Source organism: Danio rerio, chromosome 17 (assembly GCF_049306965.1).
Source record: "Danio rerio strain Tuebingen ecotype United States chromosome 17, GRCz12tu, whole genome shotgun sequence".
Lineage (NCBI taxonomy): Eukaryota > Metazoa > Chordata > Actinopteri > Cypriniformes > Danionidae > Danio > Danio rerio.
In genome coordinates this window covers 39882073-39899903 of record NC_133192.1, presented here as the reverse complement: position 1 = coordinate 39899903, position 17831 = coordinate 39882073, and the positions used below count along the sequence as shown (strand labels likewise).

The 17831-nt window shown below is 32.8% G+C and overlaps 2 protein-coding genes across 3 annotated transcripts in view; both read right to left on the bottom strand.

Moving 5' to 3' along the window:
• The window catches only part of slc25a21 (solute carrier family 25 member 21), a 203162-nt gene extending 201382 nt beyond the window's left edge, over positions 1-1780 (bottom strand). The window contains 2 exon segments of the mRNA NM_001076632.1: positions 1414-1498; positions 1723-1780. Coding sequence (NP_001070100.1) covers positions 1414-1480 — 67 coding nt within the window. The 5' untranslated portion in view covers positions 1481-1498; positions 1723-1780.
• An 8144-nt stretch (positions 1781-9924) lies between these two features.
• Positions 9925-17831, bottom strand: part of plekhh1 (pleckstrin homology domain containing, family H (with MyTH4 domain) member 1) — an 89746-nt gene continuing 81839 nt past the window's right edge. Inside the window, exons 20-22 of one of the 2 annotated variants that reach the window (XM_073927392.1) lie at positions 16959-17042; positions 12522-12668; positions 9925-10697 (exon numbers count right to left, since the gene is read on the bottom strand). In XM_073927392.1, coding sequence (XP_073783493.1) covers positions 10515-10697; positions 12522-12668; positions 16959-17042 — 414 coding nt within the window. In that variant the 3' untranslated portion in view covers positions 9925-10514. 2 annotated transcript variants of the gene reach the window in all.

Sequence of the window (17831 nt, the reverse complement as noted above, 5' to 3'; positions counted from 1 at the left end):
AAATGAGGAAAATAAACAAGCGTTATGGATGTGACAAAAAAAGTGCGAGTTTACAGTATACAACATATTTCGTAGAAATTCTGTGAATTAAACTGCACAACCCAAAATAAATATTCCTTAACAAAAGGATAAGAGTTGGCTCTTTATAGAACAAAAGTGATTGATTTTATTTTATTTTGACATTTTTGCATTTTTGAGGGAAAAGCTTTGTTATGGATGTGACACTTTTTCGTTATGGATGTGACGGATGTGAAATTGCCATTTGTGTGACTTTGGTAAATCAAATATAATAGTTTGAAAACATTGACAGACACATTTTTAAGTATTTTTAAAGTACTGTAAAACACTTGCCTGCGCAAAAAATGTAGAAACGGTTTCGCTATTTTGGTGAAAACATTTTTCTTTTCATGGCAAGGTTGACATTTTCATGGAATTGCTCATATATATATATATATATATATATATATATATATATATATATATATATATATATATATATATATATATATATATATATAAAAATTCTAATTCTCTCTATTTAAGGCTCCAAAAAATATTGAATCAACTTTACTTGATTCTGACTAAACCATGATGTAAATTATTGCTTCAGTGACTCCCAGGTAGATTTATGGTAGAGCTTAAGTATTAAGTTTTATAATTTATCTGTATTATTAATTATGTACTGGATAATTTGTTAAAATAATAATAAAAGTAATATTAAATCATAATAAAAAACAAATAAATAGTAAAAAAATATGCGAATAAATGTAATTTAAAATATAAATAAATTAATATTTAAACCGGCATGTGAACATGAAATAAAGAAAAGAAAAAAACATAAAATTTAATCCAATGAGTAAAATGCATACATACAGAAGTATAATGAGCAGAATACAAGACGTAACTTAACAGAACTCAATATGTTTCTAACCATCTCAGAGACTTTCGTTTTAAAATTCCCTTGCTCTCGCATTAGGATGAGCTATTATTAGATATCGTTTTATACATTTCATACTGCTGGATTGGTTTTAGTGTTACTGTATTATTTCTTTGTTTAATGTCACTAAATACCCAGCCTTTATGCTCTGAAATGAACGCGTGAACAAAGTAAAACTCAGAGGGAACGATTAGTAAACGGAACCATCAGAAGTGCGCGTGTCTCCCGCGTCCCTCTTCGGACATACATCCGGTCAAAGGATTCCTACTTCTATCTGCTTCAAAATCACCCACTAAACACATTCAAGGAACAATAGCAACAGTATAATACAAATCACACCCTATGAAAGTACCTCAGGCACCACTGAAAGTCTGCCAACTAACTACTGAATTTGCACGAGCAGCGCGCGAGACAGAACCACTTGGTAAACAAAGTTCGTGGATTGTATGAAAGAGAAAAGTTAAATCTCGTCTTACCTGCTGAACCTCCCGCAATGATCTGATGAGACGCTTCTCTCAGCAAACTTTGCTTTTTAGATGTCATTTTTGTTTGGTTCTGGGCCTGTGTTGAGGAAAACAAACTGTCATAGCCGCGCTGACTTAATGGAAACAGCTGTCATTTCATATGTGTTAACATTATGACTTTAGTGTTTGACATTATTAGTGACTGTCTCGAGTAAATACATAGTGTAGCAAACGTTAAAATCAGTAACAGTCGGTCGTTGTGTTCATTTGGCCATACGGCGCGTAATATAGTGTGGTAACGTTATATGGATTAAACCTTACGCTGATTAGTTTGGGATTTGAGTTGACTGTTTATTGTAGTAGTTCCTCGAGCTGTTGTGACACGAGGCGTCCTGGCGCGAACAGAAACGACGGAGATCTGTGCGTGAGCGCGCGCTGAGGCAGTTCATGTGTGCAGGTTAATTTTAACTCGGAGACAAATTCAGCTCACAGAGTCCACTGGGCAGAGGATGAATAGCCTACTAGCCTATGATTAAAGTACATAATACTAAAAAATCGATACAATATAACAACAACATTCCATATCAACTGTAGATTTATTCGTATTTGTCCGTAAGCCAGAGAAACTATGAAATTTTCACATTTCTTTTTCCACTGGCGTTCATTACTCACTTAGACCAAAGTATTCAAACCGTTTTTACAGTCTATGGTTCAAACACACTTTTTTTTTTTTTTAACTTTTTTTCTATTTTTTGCTTTGTCTTAACTTAATTAGCAATACTTTTTAATGTTGTATCAATTAATAATCTTTCTTTACATGAAAATGTTTTGTTGTTTATATTTTGGTTTGAACAAGTTTAGCGTTCTTTAGCATAAATGCTAACATGGACATTATACAACATTCAAAGACAAAAGAGGGTTTTCAAAGTCTGTTATTTTATTCAGTGTAACTTGTTTTATATAGCAAACAAAAATATAGTTATTAGGCATATTTAGCATAAACATCAGTAAGTGGCACTTTAAAAGACTAAAAGTTGAAGTGCACCTCTAAAATACATTTGTATCGCACAAAGGTTTTGATTTTAGATTTATCTAATGCAAGTAAATAATAAAGCATAACATAAATATAAGCCTATACACAATTAGCATTGGGATGATAATCGGTTTCAAGGTTTACCATGGTTTGGAAAACTGCCAAAGCTTTCTGTTATTCTGTTCCTATACGGTATATTGAAGTTATTTCTTAAAACTATTTTATTTCGGGGTTTTTTTTTTACGGCAACAGTATCTCCAGCAAAAAAGCAACATCCACATCAAAATCTATGAGTTTAAAATACTTGAAATGTTTCCTAAAATAAAATTTATTGTGTTCAATAGGGGGAAAAAGTTGTTTTTTTACCCAGAGATTTAAAAAGAACTTATTTTGGAGCAGTGATCACATCGCGTGAAACTGTGATTGTTTTATTCAAGGTTATTAAACCGCTAGAATTTTATGCCGGCCCACACCTAAACACAATAGATTGTGAAAAATAACTTTTAAGCACACTAAACCTATAGTAGCCTACCAAGTAAATCAGATATGTCACCTCAGACACTAAAAATACACAGAGCTTAAAATAGTGTACTTGACGTCTCATAAACTAAAAGCTGTGATTTAAAATGTGAAGAAAAAACATAAAAATACATCCTTGAGAAAGTCTGGGATTCCTCCAAACCATGTAGTGAACCACAGATTTTTAGTATTTTTTTATTATTCCTGCAAAAGGCAACAATGAAACGCAGGCTTTCCCTAATTCAGTGTTACAACTAAATTGGAGAGAGAGAGAGAGTCTGGCTGAGTAATGGGGATATTACTGTATTAAGATACACATTTTCCCCCTGTTTAATTCTCAAATGTGATTTTATAGCAGGCTATTGGCAGGGAAATGCCATTAGCACTTTGACCTGCCTGGAGCAGAGCAAACTCCACCCCGTCTATAAAGCAACACGGTGGCCAGTGAATTAGGGAACTCGCAATTATTAATCATTAATTCTGCAACTTCATTCATTTTCTTTTCGGCTTAGTCCCTTTATTAATCCGGGGTCGCCACAGGGGAATGAACCGCCAACTTATCCAGCAAGTTTTTTACACAGCGGATGCCCTTCCAGCTGCAACCCATCTCTGGGAAACATCCACACACACATTCACACACACATACACTACGGACAATTTAGCCTACCCAATTCACCTGTACCGCATATCTTTGGACTGTGGGGGAAAACGGAGCAACCGGAGGAAACCCACGCGAAGGCAGGGAGAACATGCAAACTCCACACAGAAACACCAACTGAGCCGAGGTTCGAACCAGCGACCTTTGCTTAGAAGAAGTAACATCTAAGCAAACCATTCTGTAAATTTGTCTGGGATTGATAAGGGCACACACATCCTGAAAAAAATTACTTCTTTGTAATACAATTAAATATTTTTAAAAAATCTACAATTATTAGCAAAAATTCAAACATAATAGTTTAAATAACTCAATTCTAATTTCTTGGCATGATGACAGTACATAATATACGACTAGTCATTTAGTAAGATACTAGTATTCAGCTTAAAGTGCAATTGAAAGGCTTAACTAGGTTAGCTATAGACAGGTCATTGGACAACAGGTCTGTTGCCAATTAGAAAAACAAAATTCTTAAGGGAACTAATAATATTGACCATAAAAATTATTTAAAAAAATATATATATAAATAAATATATATATTGTCCCAGCTCTGTTAAACATCACTTGGGAAAAGTTTTAAAAAACAAAATTTTCGTATGGCTGTTTTGTATACTTCATGTAACTACACCCACCGGCCACTTTATTAGGTACACCTTACTCCCTTTTGCCTTCAGTACTGCCTTAATCCATTGTGGCATAGATTCAACAAGGTGCTGGAAATATTCCTCTGAGATCTTGGTTTATACTGACACGATAGCATCAAGCAGTGGCTGCAGATTTGTCAGTTGCACATCCATGATGTGAATCTCCCGTCCCACCACATCCCAAAGGTGCTCTATTGGATTGAGATTTGGTGACTGTGTATGCCATTTAAGTAAAGTGAACTCATTGTCATGTTCAAGAAACCAGTCTTGAGATGATTCACACTTTATGACATGGAGCGTTATTTTGCTGGAAGTAGCCATCAGAAGATGGGTACACTGGTCATAAAGGCATGACATGATTAGCAACAATTCTCGGGTAGACTGTGGTGTTGACACTATGCTCAATTGGTACTAATGAGCCCAAAGTATGGCAAAAAAATATCCCTCACTCCACTACACCACCAGCCTGAACCATTGATACAAGGCAGGATGGATCCATGCTTTCATTTTATGTTGTTGACCCCAAATTCTGACTCCACCATCTGATTGTTGCAGCAGAAATCGAGACTCATCGGACAGAAAACATTTTTCCAATCTTCTATTGTCAAATTTTGATGAGCCTATGTGAATTGTAGCCTTAGTTTCCTGTTCTTAGCTGACAGGAGTGGCAGCTGCTGTGGTCTTCTGCTGCTGAAGTCCATCTATCTCATGGTTGGATGTGTTGTGCATTCAGAGATGCCCTTCTGCACACCTTGGTTGAAGTGAGTGGTTATTTGAGTTACCGTTGCCTTTCTATCAGCTTCAATCAGTCTGGCCATTCTCCTCTGACCTCTGGCATCAACAAGGCATTTACACACACAAAACTGCCACTCATTGGATATTTTCTCTTTTTCGGAATATTCTCTGTAAACCCTAGAGATGTTTGTGCATGAAAATCTCAGTGGATCAGCAGTTTCTGAAATACTCAGACCAGCCAGTCTGTCATGAACAACCATGCCACATTCAAAGTCACCTAATTACCTTTCTTCCCCATTCTGATGCTCTGTTTGAACTGCAGAAGACAGTCTTGGCCATGTCTACATGCCTAAATGCATTGAGTTGATGCCATGCGTTTGGCTGATTAGAAATTTGAGTTGAGCAGTTGGACAGGTGTACCTAATAAAGTGGCCGGTGAGTGTATATTGTATAATCTTGCATTCAACTGTAAATAAAAAAAAGAATAGGGAAATACAACAATCCACAAATTGAGCTTATCTTTAGAAACAAAATGTAGGGTTACAAAATTAAGGAAACCGCAACACATTTTACTTTTTATTTGCAACAATCTCACTTATAAAATTTCAAGCTCTCACAGCCTCATCTCTGCATGTCTGTTCTATACCACATTTTTTTTGGCATTGGATTTTAACACCATTTTAGCCACTCAAAACACTTTAAGGTTTCTAAAAATGCTCTAAATGAGACAAAAAAAAAACAAGTTGGTTAGACTAAAAACAACATAGCAAAAATATTACAAAATAAATATGGTAAATACAGACACAGTGGTTTAAACCAAAATAGTTCAAGTCACATTTCATGCTTTTTTAATCAGCCGTATTCAAGGCATTAACCTGCTTTGTCAATTAACCATTTCAAAACAGTTTGTTTTTGTAAAAAAAGTAGTTAAAGGAACAGTTCACCTAAAAATATATCATTTACTCACCCTCCACTTCGTTTTAAACCTGATTAACTTTCTTTTTATTGAACACAAAGGAAGATATACCGAAGAAAGCTGGAAACCAGTAACCATTGACCTCCATTGTTTTTTCTACTATGGGAGTCAATGGTAACCAGTTTCCAACATTTTTCAGAATATCTTCTTTTGTGCTCAACAGATTAAAGAAACTCTTAAAGGTCCCGTGAAGTGCTTTTTTTTTGACCTGATCTCAACCGACACACGAAAATAGGGTTGGACATATATAGTAGCTCCTCCTTTTTTTAAAAAGCAGCCATTAGTGTTTTGTTATAGCACAGCTCTGCCGGTGAGAGTGGTTTGGCTTAAGCGCATCAAATGTGAAGTGTCTTGACGGGGGCGGGGCATGTCAGATTCTGTACTAGAGAGCATTTAATTGGTTATGATGTGATGAGAAACTGTAGTGAGAGGTGTGAGGTGACATGAATAAAACTGTTGATCCATTTGGGAGGAAGTGACAAACTACAAGCTTTACATATCAGTTTTGTATCTTCAAAATCCAAATTTTGTCACGGTTTGGGGCACACTAGCTTATAGATATTTTAAAAAGGAATAATACTGATACTAATTTCTGAAAAATATATATTTCATTGGACCTTTAAATTATTTTACACTGTAAAAAATATGCTGGGTTCCACACAATCAACTTGTGTTGGGACAAAAAAAGGAATTTAGCTAACTTATTAGTTTTTACAAATTGAAGTGGATTGAACAAAAAACAATTAAGATGTCCCGAAAAAAAAAAAAAAAAAAAAACTTTTAAATAAGTAGTTTGAACAAACAGCATCATCGTTTTTGAGAGTAAGTAAATAATGAGTACATTGCATTTTTTGATGATCTATCCCTTTATCATATGTGTTTATGGATAAGTTTTACAATAAAAAGAAAACATTGATATGCAGTAATATTGACAGTATGCTAAGCATGCTTAAAATCTACATTTTAAATCTATTTGCTAAAAAACTGCACACAGAAGTCATCATAAGATCAGAATATAATCACGACTATTCTCAAGCTGCAAAGTTGACGAAAACATATGATCCTGCACATATCAACGTCATCTTGAGAAGTGTGTTGTGTGTGCATCGGTTTCTTTTTTTGTCTTTACACAATAATCAAAGTTATGGCTAGTATAGGGAAATATACAATGTGTTTACTTTTCTACTGTACAACCCAGAATTATTCACTACATTTGTGAAAATGAACAGTTTGGCTCAGATGAAGCATTATGTTGGTACTGTGAGGTGAGTGGCGAGAAACATTTGAGAAAATAAAGCTTTAGCCCAAAACCTCTAACTTCACACATGTTATTTCCTGACTGGAACGATAAGAAGTCATCAAGAGCACAGTACTTCTGTTTTGTGTCTTTGTATAATATTTAGCTATACCACCATTTATGTTAACGTACGAAAGATGATTATTTTAATGTTTCTACATGTCCTGGTGATGTGTAAAATTAAAGTAGCAATAAAGGGTTAATTCACCACACAATGAAAATCGTTATTTTGCTCACTTTTATGTCATTTTAAACCTAATTTGTCCAGGTAAATGAAGATATTTTTATTTATTTTTTAATTTTTTACACTAAACTCTTAATGCTCATAAACATTTATAAGAAAAAATAAAACAATTCCATCCAAGTCCTCTAAAGGGATACACACCTACTTTATTAGCTGAAGAAATTTATTGTAGGATTTTATTCATTTATGGGAAAAAAAAAAATCCACTTAGAATTTCTGTTTCTGTAAATCTACAATTTATCAGGGTTCTTGCACCTTTTCCACTTTCAAATTTAAGCCATTTTCAAGCACTTTCCATGTACGTTTTCAAACCTTTCCATCACTTTACTAGTGGGGCAAATGACATTTATTTTATTACATTACATCAGATACTATTTGTTAGATTACTATACTGTGCTTTACTATACTATACTATACTATACTATACTATACTATACTATACTATACTATACTATTCTATACTATACTATAGAACACTATAAGGAAAGTTTTTGATGGCATGTTTGCCTCTAGTCCAACACTGAACGACAGTCATTTACCCTCAACTGTCTTTTACTCACATCTTAAGTTTGCTATATTTCATCCTAATAGTGAATTTGTTTTAATGTCATGATTTGGTCACTCATGAAGTGGTAATCTCAATGCATTTTGCATCGACTCCATTTTAAGCAAAAGCAAAACTATTTTATTTATTTATTTTAAGTGAATTATTATTACCTATTTAGTGACTATTATGAGTTTACAATTACATTATCAAACACTTTTTCCTAAATTTAAGCACTTTTCAGACCCGGAAATCACAAAATTCAAGCATTTCCAGCACACAAATGACCCCTGTTTTTTCTAGTTACTATATGTGTATGAAAAAGATTTAATAAAAATAATTATATAATTTTTGTTTTGTTCTGCAAAACTGGAGACATTTCTAATTCTCTAATCTAAATTTAGGGGAAATGGTTATTTAGAGAAGTGTTTCTCAACTGGTGGGGGAACATTTTCAGTGGGTCACGGAGTGTGTGGTCAAAAAAAACAACAAAAGTTACATTTTGTACTTATTTTGCTTATACCGGACTTTTATTTTGTAATGCGTGCGCGACAACCCTACCGTTTGACATGTGAAATTTAATTTAATTGTTGCAACAAATATGTCGAAGTGCAAGTATGACCCCGAATATGTCAAGTATGGATACGGCAAAAAAGACTTAAAGCCTCAGAGTCATATGTAGTGAGATGCTCTCATAAGAGAGCATGAAACCTTCAAAATGAAAACAACATTTAGAAACCAGAAAACATGTTTTGTTAAAAGTTTATTATTCACAGTATTTGTCGTTTTTTTTTTTTTTTGTAATATTTTTAACATTTTATCCATTTTGTTAAATGACAGCAATAAAATAATGTTTATTTGTAAGTCTTGGTGAATTTTTTTTATGATTTATCTGTCACTACTTGTTTATGTTAACAAATAAATACAAATTAAGTGTAATTCCTAAAATTGTATTATAGTTCCTAAAAATTTGGGTTGCGGCTTGATAACCATGTAAAAATGTGGATCCCATGGCCAAACCAGTTGAGAACCCCTGATTTAGAGCACAACATGACAGTTGGTCAAGATATATTAATACCAATGTTTTAACTTTATAATAACATATTTTTTTCAACTCCTATAACAGTAGAGAAAATATATGTTGTCAGAGCTTTGCAGAATGAAACATAACATTTAAAATGAACATTTCGCTTAAACACAATAACTGTAGAAACTGCAGTCTCTTCATTTTTTCCATAGATGTGTACTGTATATATCAAAAGCTACTGTCTCTTCAGCAGATCTGAATTAATCCTCAATGTGATATCTGCACAGCTGGTGTTTTTCAGCCAACGGTAAACTTCCAGTGAAAGGTTTATGTGGCTAATTGTAATTTGTAAGGTGCTGTTTACAGCATCAATGTTGTAATGAAATTAAAGTACATTCAGTTAAATAGAATTAAGCATTCTTTTAGTTGTTTAAAGTGTAAAATGAGATGAAAGACCACATAAGCGCAGGCTAGCACAGAAACTCCATTGAAAATACTGGGCTAAAATAAATGTTCATATTTTAAAGACATGGCGCGGGACAATGAAATTTAATGCAGTGCTTCTTGTCCGGTCTGAGACCCGTTTTATTTCGTATATCTATCCGGCAGTGGAAATTAGTGATTTTTTAAAGTAAACAGTTGCATTTTGCAAACGTGGCAATTTTGTATTGGAAAGACAGTTCACCAGAAAGGGATGGGCTGGCTGACTGAAAATGATAAGTCTGTTTGCATATACCCTATTTATAATGGTTTATTTTATTGATCTTTTCATGAAAGTTTGAAGCATCAGTGTTTGGGTAAACAGACATTCAATGGAGGTGGCTGAGATTTAATATAAAAATATCTTCATTTGTGTTCTGAAGATGAACAAAAGTCTAGAGTTTGAAGCGACGGAAGGCTGTGAGCAAATGATGACAGAACTTTTAGTTTGAAGTGAACTAACCCTTTAACTAATGTACCGTTGACGTCAATACACTAAAAATATTTTGAGTAAAAATAAACTAAACATTATCAAACAATAACATGGATGAATCAAAATCACGTTAAACAGAAATGAAAAAAAAATCCAACCGTGTCTTAAACTGGAACATCCAGATGAAAATTCCTTAAAATGCCGCCAACCTTTTCTGCATCCAAGAACAAAAAAAAACATTGCTAAATTCTCTTGGATCTGATTTGAGTTGGTGGGTGATCTTCATAGGGTGGGTTTCTATTTATAAACCCACTTTGTTTATTTTTTTTGCATTTGGACTCTGAGCAGCGTGCAAGTTGACCGTTTTGGAAAATAAATTACTTTTCGTTGTAGTTTTACGGTTAAGACCTTCAAACACAAAGTCTGAATCATGTCCCACACTTAAATGCTTTAAATGTGTTTCTATTTGTGTTTGCAAACCATGTGAGGAGTTGCTGATGTGTCCAGACACCTGTTTTTTTTTTTTTTAAAGAAGAGTTGGGCCTTTGGTAGTGTATGTCATCGAAGGGAAGTGTCGGCTGTCTATGTCCCATAGCTTTTTGTCTCCTTGAGCACCGAGCGTTGAACTTTGAGTCTGGTTGCTGGCTCCTGGTAAGCTAGAGGTCCAGTAGTTGATATAACTAGCAATGAGGAGTGTCAGTTCCAGTATCTACAGCATTCAAAGAGAGAGGGACAATCGGTCAATAGGTACTGTACAAGCTCTTTATTGGGGCTGGTTATTGATTCAAATGTCCCAATTCAATTTGACTCTGATTCATTTTTTTTTTTTGATACATGCAGTTGAAGTCAAAATTATTAAACTATTATCCTTAAAGTTAAAAATTGTTGGAAGAAAGATCAAGATCCCACAAATAAATAAATAAAGCACAAATAAATGTGAAAATAAACAATAAAAACTGCTAATTTATTGATTTTTTTAATGCAGTACAAAAATAAGTACACCCAAATTAATGTCGGAGAAAATATTAAATAAAAAATAAAAAACATAAAAAAACTAAAACTTTATTTAATGTTTTCTTTTAGCAACAGCTCATTTGTATGTATTTTCTTTCTATTCCTAAAGATGTTTGGTGACCAAATTCATTTTAATGAATATAACTGTGATGATTAAATGGTTTTGTTTAAATGCACCAAACATTATTGGATATATTCACAAGAATTGGATAAAAACATTCTTTAAAAAAAACTCATTTATTTTGAGAATAGCGCATGCATATGTATACATACAGTTGAAGTCTGAATTATTAGCCCCCTTTGAATTTTTTTCTTGTTTTTTTTAAATATTTTCCAAATGATGTTAAACAGTGCAAGGAAATTTTCACAGTATGTCTGATAATATTTTTTCTCCTGGAGAAAGTCTTATTAGTTTTATTTCGGCTTGAATAAAAGCCGTTTTAAATTTTTAAACACTATTTTAAGGTCAAAATTATTAGCCCCTTTAAGCTATATTTTTTCTCAACTGTCTACAGAACAAAACACTGTTATACAATAACTTGCCTAATTCCCCTAACCTGCCTAGTTAACCTAATTAACCTAGTTAAGCCTTTAAATGTCACTTTAAGCTGTAGAGAAAAAAATATCTAGTCAAATATTATTTACTGTCATCATGGCAAAGATAAAATAAATCAATTATTAGAAATGAGTTATTAAAACTATTATGTTTAGAAATGTGTTGAAAAAAATCTTCTCTCCATTAAACAGAAATTGGGGAAAAAATAAACAAGAGGTCTCATAATTCAGGGGGGCTAAAAATTATGACTTCAACTGTAGTATTATATTCAATTTGAAAAAGTCTTTTATACATATAGTTGAATGCAAAATGATTAGCTCTCCCGTGAAGTTTTTATTCCTCTTTTTTTTGTAAATTTTCCCAATATTTCCCATTATATTTTTCTTCTAGAAAAACTTTTCTTTCCTTTGGCCTGGGTAAAATAAAAGCAATGTTTACACATTTTAAAAATGATTTTGATGGTCAAATTGTATTAGCTATTAAACAGCCTTTGCAATTTAAGCTTAAAATTAGTATCTCTTAAAAATAGTAAAACACTATATATTATTATCATGGCAAAGATACAATGAATTAGTTTTTAGAAATCAATTGATAATAGTATTGCTCTGTTAAACAGCTCTATTCGAAGAATTCAAATTTCACAGAATGGCTTATAATTTTGACTTCAGAAATGCTGAAATCCTGGCTGCCATTAGCACTTGCCGTATGAGTGCAAACGTCAATGAAAACCTGTTTTAACTATCAAGATGTCATTCAGGTTTCAGAGGGGGTTGTAGAAGTTTACCTCGGCTTTTAAGCTGTTTAAAAGGTCTGATTTCACCCCGCACACTTAAGATCAGATTTCCTAGATATTTAATAAAAGGTAATGCTAAAAGCAGCATGTGTATCAGAATACTGTCTTTACTGGCCGCATTTGTAAATGCTGTTAAACTCTGTTTTACCTTTTGTAACATCACGTCTTACCTTTGGTTTAGCCATTGCAAATAGAAGTTTATCCACAGTCTTTTTGCCCAAAGCCTGGTCTTTAATCAGGCTGACCACCAGCATGAAATCCTCCTTGCAGCCTCCAAACGTGATCACCGACTGGTATGGATATGTGACCAGTGGGTGCTAAAGAAAAGCAGAACACACTCAATTGAGAAGATTACAGGCTTTTGTTAAAGTGTACTAAAACAAGAGTTCAAAGCTTCGAATTTTTTTTTAAATCAACAAAGGGCCAACGATGTGTTAATTGACTAAAAATGTAAAATAAATATACATTTTAAACTTTCTCTTCGTCAGAGAAACTAATCTTTTGGCACATTAATTTTCATGGCACATTAATTAATCATGGCACATTAATTTTCTCATGAGTGGCAATAAATATTTTTAAGTTATTTAAAAAAAATAATTTAAACTTTCTAATCATCAGTGAATACTGAGAAAACACACACACACACACACACACACACACACACACACACACACACACACACACACACACACACACACACACACACACACACACACACACACACACTGCACAAAAAGAAACACGATGTAAAATATATTTTAAAAACAACAGTTACCTTAAATTGTAATCACTATTACAGTTTTCCTGTTATTATTTTCCAGTGAAATCTGATCATTTGTCTGTGAGCTGATCAGAATAGTGAAATGGTGGAGATGTTAAACCACACACAAAAAAGAGAGAAAAAAAAGAGAGAAACTGACAGAGTTTGCCATGAGCACTGTTTATTCTTTCTGAAAATGACTAGACCTCTCCAAGTGAGAATACAGCCAACTGGGCAAGATATTAAAACTAGAGTTTCTGGAAATTTCCTGCTCAATAAACATTTCAAACTGGCACACCTGCCAATTATGTGTCAGACAAAACTTCTATATTGACAATATTAAAGCAGAGAAGAAAGTGAGTGGAAATGCTCCAAGCCAAAAGAGGGCGCTAAAGGTCTAAAAATAAGTGCACTTAAAACGGAAGAGCAACAGGATGTGCACTACAAGGTTAAAAAATGTGTGCACAGTCAAACAAAATAAAAAGTTACCTTTAAACTGATTCATAGATGCTGTCCAGACAAGTGTAATCTTAAAAAAGTTAAGAATTATATTAACACTAACTGTTCCTTTTGCTTAGAGAATCCTGAAACTTCTGTTTATATATTTTGGAATTGCCTTCATTCAATAATATTTTGGTGTGATGTTCTTGATTTTATAAAAGTGAAGGCAGATTTTGAGTTTACATATAAGAGTGTTATCTTTGGTTTCTATGAAAGTGAAATGAAAATAATACTTATTTCAAGAACCTTGTTTTTTTGTTGGCCAAATTTCATATTCACAAGTTTTGTAGCAAAGTGTAAACCCTGTTCCCTAAATTTAAGATTGAAATGAAAAAGTATTTTGAGTGTATTGAGGGATCAACCAACTTAAAAGCAATACGAACAAGGACTTTGATGAAGGACTTGGCACTTATCTTAGACTAAATGACTAAAAACCCCTGGATTGTTGTTGTTTAATTCATGACATTTGTTATTGTTTTTCAAGCATTCAATAAAAATAAATAAAAAAATAAAACTAACTAAACTAAAGTGCCTATAGAAAATCATCATAGCCCTTTGAAATAATTACTTTATTTGTCATAAAGCCTAAAAATCAAATCACATTCCAAATAACCTGTGCAGCTTTTGAAATGTTTTTGTAGCCTTCTCCTAACCTGTGCCTTTCTACAGCTTTATCCCGAAGGTCTTTTGAAAGCAGAGTGTAATATGAGTAAAGGTATAGAGTTTAACAATGTGTGATGATTTTCTATAGGCACTGGATGAAAGAAGTTTTATAAAACGGTAATAGAAGGCTTATAAGTATCAATTATGTTAAATAATGACAAATTACAATTTAGCATAATTTGATAATATTAATCGATGATAAATGAACAAAAACTGTAGTAAAACTGTAAACAATTATAACATCCTATTTTTTCATACATTCATAGATCCTGATAACCACAATTTTATTGCCTCACTATTATAAAACTTAACCTAACTAAATGTTTTCAATGGGATTGTTATTAAAAAACAAAAACAAAAAAAAAACAGTAGCCTAACAATATTTTACATCAATCAGTAAATTAAAACTTGACAGTCTATTGACAATCTATTGACAGTAAGTACATTTTCTCTAAGAATGTGCTACATTATTTAATTTATTTCAGGCTGATAAATGTGACCATGATCACAAGACCAGTCGTTAGACTCATACAATATATACTTTTGGTATTTTCAAAATATAATAATTAGAATAATTACAATAGAATAATTAGACTCATACAATATATATTTTTGCTATTCCCACAAATATACCCATGCAACAAGACTGTCTTGTTTTTGACATTTAACCTCTGAAGACTACGTCGGATAGTTTGAACTGCTGAGCGAATCACTAGTACAACCTTACCTACTCTCCAAGAACTGTACTTATCCAAAAGAGCTGCCAAAATCACTCCTCACAACCAGCACACTGCCTTATTTAGAACTTTTACCTTCTGGTCGATGCTATAAAGCACTGTGCACCAGAACAGCCGGACTAACAAACAGTTTCTTCCCTCTGTCAATCCATCTCATGACCACTTGATAATACTAATTGTGAAACAAACATCACTACCTTTTATACACATACAGTTGACGTGAGAATTATTAGCCCCCCTGAATTATTAGCCCCTCTGTTTATTTTTTCCCCAATTTCTGTTTAACGGTGAGAAGATTTCTTCAACACATTTCTAAACATAATAGCTTTAATAACTTATTTCTAATAACTGATTTATTTTATCTTTGCTATAAGGACAGTAAATACTATTTGACAAGATATTGTTCAAGACACTTCTCTACAGCTTAAAGTGACATTTAAAAGCTTAACTAGGTTAATTAGGTTAACTAGGCAGGTTATGGTAATTAGGCAAGTTATTGTATAATGATGGTTTGTTCTGTAGACTATCGAAAAAATATATAGTTTAAAGAGGGGCTAATAATGTTGACTTTAAAATGCTTTAAAAAAAAAAAAACTGCTTTTATTCTAGCCAAAATAAAACAAATAAGACTTTCTCCATAAGAAAAAATATTATCAGACATACTGTGAAAATTTCCTTCCTCTGTTAAACATCATTTGGGAAATAATTAAAAAAGAAAAAACAAACAAAAAAGGGGCTAATAATTCTGACTTTAACTGTATACACTTATTTATTTAACAACATACGTTACATGCCAATTTGCACATGGCAGCTGCACATGCAGTATCATGTTATACTTTATATAGTATTTTAACTGTACACACACTTGTCAATTTGAATATTTGCCGCCACTATTTACTTCTATTTTTTTAATTTATTATCAGTTTTTTTCTCGTGTCTTTCTTTTGCACTGTAGAAGCTCTTTCACGAAAACAAATTTCTTGTGTGTGTGAACATATCAGGCAATACAGCTCTTTCTGATTCTAAAACACTACAAAAACAACACTAAAATAATGGGCAATTAGTTAATGTATCTTCAAACATGAACAAACAATTATTAATACATTTATAACAGTATTTTATCATCTTTGATAATAATCTAAGCAAAATGCCAGCATGTATCTGTAGTTACACTCACACTCCACGTCTTTGCCCTTGTTTGGCATCCCCCAGTTGGTGCGACAACAAGCAAACAAAAAGGCAACGGTTGACCATGCGTACTGGTAGCTTCTTTTGGGTTCTTCAGAAACCTATGGGGGACGTCACGGATACTACAATACAGCTCTTTCTGATTCTGAATCTTTCTGGCAACACTTTAAAATAATAGTCCATCAGTTAATATATCTTCAAACATGAACAAACAATTACTAATACATTTAGTACAGTGTTTTATCATCTTTGACAATAATTCATGTTTACTCATGGTGCTTTAACTAATGTTAACAAGCACAACTTTGGATTTAAATTATGCTTTAGTAAATGTTGAACTGTGATTATTAAATGTTTTACAGGAATATTCAAACCTTGCTAATGTTAGTAAATACATTAACTAATATAGACCATAATTCTAAAGTGTTACCATGTTTCTCGAAAGTAACATAAAAGCTGATGTTTATGAAGTTAATACAAGCGCCTACAACAAAAGTTGCACGGATGCAAAAAAAAGTTGCAAAATCCACCCATTTAGTTGACAGTTTGACTTGTGGCGCTGCACACTTGACTTCTAATCTTCCATTATAAGAGCATTACTATAGGCATGTTTTTGATTTGTTTTTACAACCCGAGGGAGTCTAAATGATTTTCTGAGGTAATCAACTGCACACTTAAGGGCTTAAGCTGTAAATGACCCGTAATATTCTTTAATGCAGTCTTGCTTTCTAAAAGTGTAAGTGTCATCAAACACTCACCATGGTGTAGTCGAGGACACTCAGGCCGTCCTCATTGACCGCCAGCCACACTTGAGTTCGGTCCAGTGAAGAGGGAGGCAGCGGCTGCGTTTAAAGAAACATTGAGTCATGCTTAAGAGCACTTTTCTCGAATGTACAGTTGAAGTCAGAATTATTAGCCCCCTGAATTATTAGTCCCCTCTGTATATATTTTTACTCAATTTCTGTTTAACGGAGAGAAGATTTTTTCAACACATTTCTAAACAAAATAGTTTTAATAACTCATTTCTAATAACTAATTTCTTTAATCTTTGCCATGATGACAGTGTATAATATTTTACTAGATATTTTTCAAGATATTAGTTTTCAGCTTAAAGTGACATTTAAGGCCTTACTAGGGTAATTAGGCAAGTTATTGTATAAAGATGGTTTGTTCTGTAGACTATCGAAAAAAAATATTGCTTAAGGGGGTTAATAATATTAACCTTAAAATGGTCTTAAAAATTTAAAACTACTTTTATTCTCGCCTAAATAAAATAACTAAGACTTTCTCTAGAAGAAACAATATTATAGGAAATACTGTGGAAAATTTCTTGATCTGTTAAACATCATTTAAGAAAAATTTGAAAAAGAAAGGGGCGAAAAAATCATGAGAGGGCTAATAGTTCTATATATAATTATAATAATTTTAACTGTATGTATTTAGGACTTAAAATCATTGAAGATTTACCATATATTCGTGGCACAAATAGTTTAATTTCCTATTGCCAACATTATAATTTCAAGAAGATGTTCAAAATACAATAACAGTAAATGTAAATATCGGTAACATTTCATAATAACTGCACATTGTTAATAGTTTTAATTTTAACAGATTTTAAACAGCTTGTTTTT